This window comes from Morone saxatilis, unplaced genomic scaffold (assembly GCF_004916995.1).
Source record: "Morone saxatilis isolate NCDOM2014 unplaced genomic scaffold, NCSU_SB_2.0 Contig24, whole genome shotgun sequence".
Taxonomy (NCBI): Eukaryota; Metazoa; Chordata; class Actinopteri; family Moronidae; genus Morone; species Morone saxatilis.
This window is the reverse complement of record NW_023339807.1, coordinates 10,532,286-10,535,997: the sequence shown is the minus strand read 5'-3', so window position 1 is coordinate 10,535,997 and position 3,712 is coordinate 10,532,286. Positions and strand designations below refer to the sequence as shown.

Sequence of the window (3,712 nt, the reverse complement as noted above, 5' to 3'; positions counted from 1 at the left end):
GTTGAGCTGAGAACTGACAAGTTGAATGTTAGAATAGAAAATAAGAGAAAGAGGCAGTCTATTGTAGATGGTCTGGAGCGGAAAGAGTGCAGAAACAAGCAGGAATGTTGATGGAACATTCACAGCCAGCAGCTACCATTAACCAGAGCCTACTGTGAGATTTTGCTTCTTCTTTCTTTTATGTTTGCGTTACTAAACCTCATGGTCATATAAAAAGTTTATATTTTGGTCTGAGATTCACGACTCCCATGGCTAACATATCCTAGGTTTTTCTTTTAAGACTAATTGAAACAGACCTACTAGTTAATTAATCATTTTTTCATACTAAGTGACGACACTAAAATACAACTTTCCCAAAGCGATTTTCTAATTTGCTTGGTTTCATATTGATATTTAAACACTCATACACTGCTCTACAAAGGCAGAATACGAGACCTTAACTTGTTTGTGTGTGGAACTGAGCAAAAATGACAGTGTTATGCCTATGTAATATAATGGCATAACACTAACTCCAGAGCCTTAACCCAAGAGTCAACCCAACTCAAATTGAGTTAAGGTACTCTGCCTTGGTTTTGTTGCGCATCAAAGTGAAATTACTGTTTAACATGCTAAAGGCAGAGTACCTTAACTAAATTTGAGTGCAGTGAAACAAAGGCAAAGAACATTAACTGATCTTAAGGTATTGTGCCTTGGTTTTTCTGAGGGTTTTGGAGGTTACAGCAAAGACAACCCACTATTTACTCCAAAAAACAACAAAATTGATAAAGATATTTGTCCACGTGATGAAACAAATCTTGAATGGTCCAAAAATGACTTTTTTTTTTTATATTTGTCAGATTGTAATACATTGATTTTTTTTAAATTCACAGTTACACTGGCCGTCAACGGGAAAGTGGCTTTTTCTCCATCTCATTTTATGCAAACAGATGAGCAATCTGTAACATGCAGACAAACTGATGTGATTTTCACTTGCCTTTCTTCTCCATACTTATGAGAACTCTAACCGTTTCATTTAGGTTTTTCTTGTCTCTCTGTCTTCTCTTTTACTTATTAGGAAATGGCTAAGATATTGAATCATCCACGTGTCTATGCCTTCCTCCATGTTCCTGTGCAATCGGCCTCAGACAGCGTCCTGATGGACATGAAAAGAGAGTACTGCATTGATGACTTCAGAAGAGTGGTGGACTTCCTCAAAGAGAGGTAAGGCAGGATGTGGTGTCCTAATGGTCTTGTGATGCTGCAGTATTAAGTGCACCAAAAACCTTTGTGAATAACCTTTAAAAGATCACTTGTGTAAGGTGTGTAAAAATTATACGTGCTGTATTTAAGTGGGTGCGCCAGGGTGCTGTTAGAGTTGTCATTACAGCTCATCAGGTGTTTATTTGGAGCGCCTCTCTCTCTCTCTCTCTCTCTCACTCTCTCTCAAATATCTCTAAATGTTTTGGGTTACATAAACTGTACATCTGTACCTTATGTGCCGCTACCATCTGGGATATCACTGACATCTTGAAAACATCAAATGTGGAACCAAGTAGTAAACATGATAAACAATATTAACTTCATCAGCTAGACTTTTTTTTAAATGCACTGCTTCAGATAATGTAAATGTCAGCTGAAATATTAGAAAGTATAATTATTGTTGCTGTTCACAGAGATCACATAGAAAATGTGAGGTTTTTTCAAACTATAAAAACTTTTCTTTTAGCTGTACAAAAATTTAAATAAAAATATGATGGCAGTGATATAATATTTCCACTTTTCACTTTTTCATCTGGACATTACTTTACAAGGTTAAACATTTTCAACATGGCATTAATAGACCTGGAGAACTGACGGCAGAACAGTTTCAATGTTTGAGCCTTGGTTCCTGACATACACTCTCTCACACACACACAGATTTTAAAGGGAAACATGTGCATTTCTTATACAGATAAAATAAAGCCTTGCCCCTCATAAAAAATAAATTACAATTCTGCACATAGTGCATTGATTTGACCTCTGACATGGCACAAAAGTTATACAAACTTAATCTTTTACTGTTTAAATGATAATCTGTCGTGGAATTTGAGTATGAGTAATTATGGCAATGCACATCAGGGGTGGTAAATAAATATAGAATTGATGCTACAATAATACGCTATGAAGGCATTCATATTAAAATTAGTTTACCTATGCAATGGTTTATTTAAGTGTGTTATAGCTGTTGCCAGATGATAACCTCTTAGTTTGAAGTATGCCTTTTTTCTGAAATTAAATGCATGTTTTAAGATTACTACAGTATAAGATTGCTTCATTTGATTATATATGTCAGAGATTTATAGACGCAGGCACATTAGAAACATAGTAAATGACATTGATTCACTTTCATTGAAATCCAGGTAATAATGATACCTTATTCAGATGGTTAGCTCCCATGTATAAATCTTAGATATTAATATCTATATGTTCACATACATGTCTTTTTGATGTTGCAGATTAAAGTCATTTTGTTAACATAGAGTTTACTCTAAGCGGATGAGATCCATGCTCTGCAGCAATCAATAGATTTCATCTAACTACTTCATGTAGGGCAAGTCAAACTATAGGCTTAAAGCAACATTCTGCAAGAATTTATATTTTTGTGATTCAGTGCCCCTACAGTTTCAGAGTGCAATTCACTTATACACCACTGTCATAAATGTGGACAGCTGTACACATGCATTTGTTATGATTACATTACACTTTTGATCAAAAACTAGACATCAAGCAAGTGCAACACGACATAGCAAGCCAGCTAACATTACAGTCAGAGATTTACTCCGGTGGCCTCTTGCTCGGCCACTGTCTCTATTTCTCTACTTAGCTTCTTCCGTCATCTTTGTCTTTGGTCTCCTCGCTTTTGCCATTTTGTCCATAGAGTCTTCTAAGACCGGTTCCGTTGCTCACTCGCCCGGTTCGGGTTCCAGTGCCCTTTTCGGTGCCGCTCCCCGCCAGTTGTACTGTAAAACAATTCAGTAAAAGTCATGCTAAATTTAACATAATAGCGCAAGGTACATGGACGAGAGGAACAGACTTTTCAGTTGTGGTCCAATTTGTTTATGGTAGATGGATTAATTGTAATTAATGTGGTAATGATAATACATTTTTTTAATACAGTATGTTACATAAATCATGCTTAAGAGTTTTATAACTCTATTTTACTTGTTTATTGTGTCTCACTGAATTCTGCTGTTAGTATCCTGGCACTTGCTTTCCTCTCTTCATCGGTCTGTATTTTCATTTTTTTTAAGTCTTTGTTTTTTCTGTGTACATGTGTGCAAGTATGTCCATAATGTCAAATTGGACTCTTGCTTCTCTGTCTTGCCTCTCAGCACTCAAGTATCTTTGATCTTTGAAAGCTCCTGATTGGGCGCAGTGTGCGGTCATTTTTTACCTTGAGTTGAAGTCTTCACCATTCCTTTAAATCCTCACTTTTAAGTTCCTTCTGAGGGAGCCTTAAGTTGAGTGATAGTGACAACTGTGTTTGCTTTAACACTGACTCAGATGCTTATCTTTGTGTGTCTGTATACACTGCCTTGCTTTTTAGGCAATTATTTAGCATGGAGTCTCTATTAGTGGAAATTCAAACAGTGGTACTGATCTGGCCAAAATCTGTTCATGGGAGACACAAAAAGATCATGTACATACACATATACACACACACACACACACACACACACACACAAGCATGCCA

General features: G+C 36.4%; 1 protein-coding gene across 1 annotated transcript in view; it reads left to right on the top strand.

The window, feature by feature from the left end:
- Positions 1–3,712, top strand: part of cdkal1 (CDK5 regulatory subunit associated protein 1-like 1) — a gene marked incomplete in the record, with an annotated part of 220,018 nt that overhangs the window by 131,999 nt on the left and 84,307 nt on the right. The window contains 1 exon segment of the mRNA XM_035671969.1: positions 1,055–1,200. Within this exon segment, the coding sequence (XP_035527862.1) occupies positions 1,055–1,200 (146 nt within the window).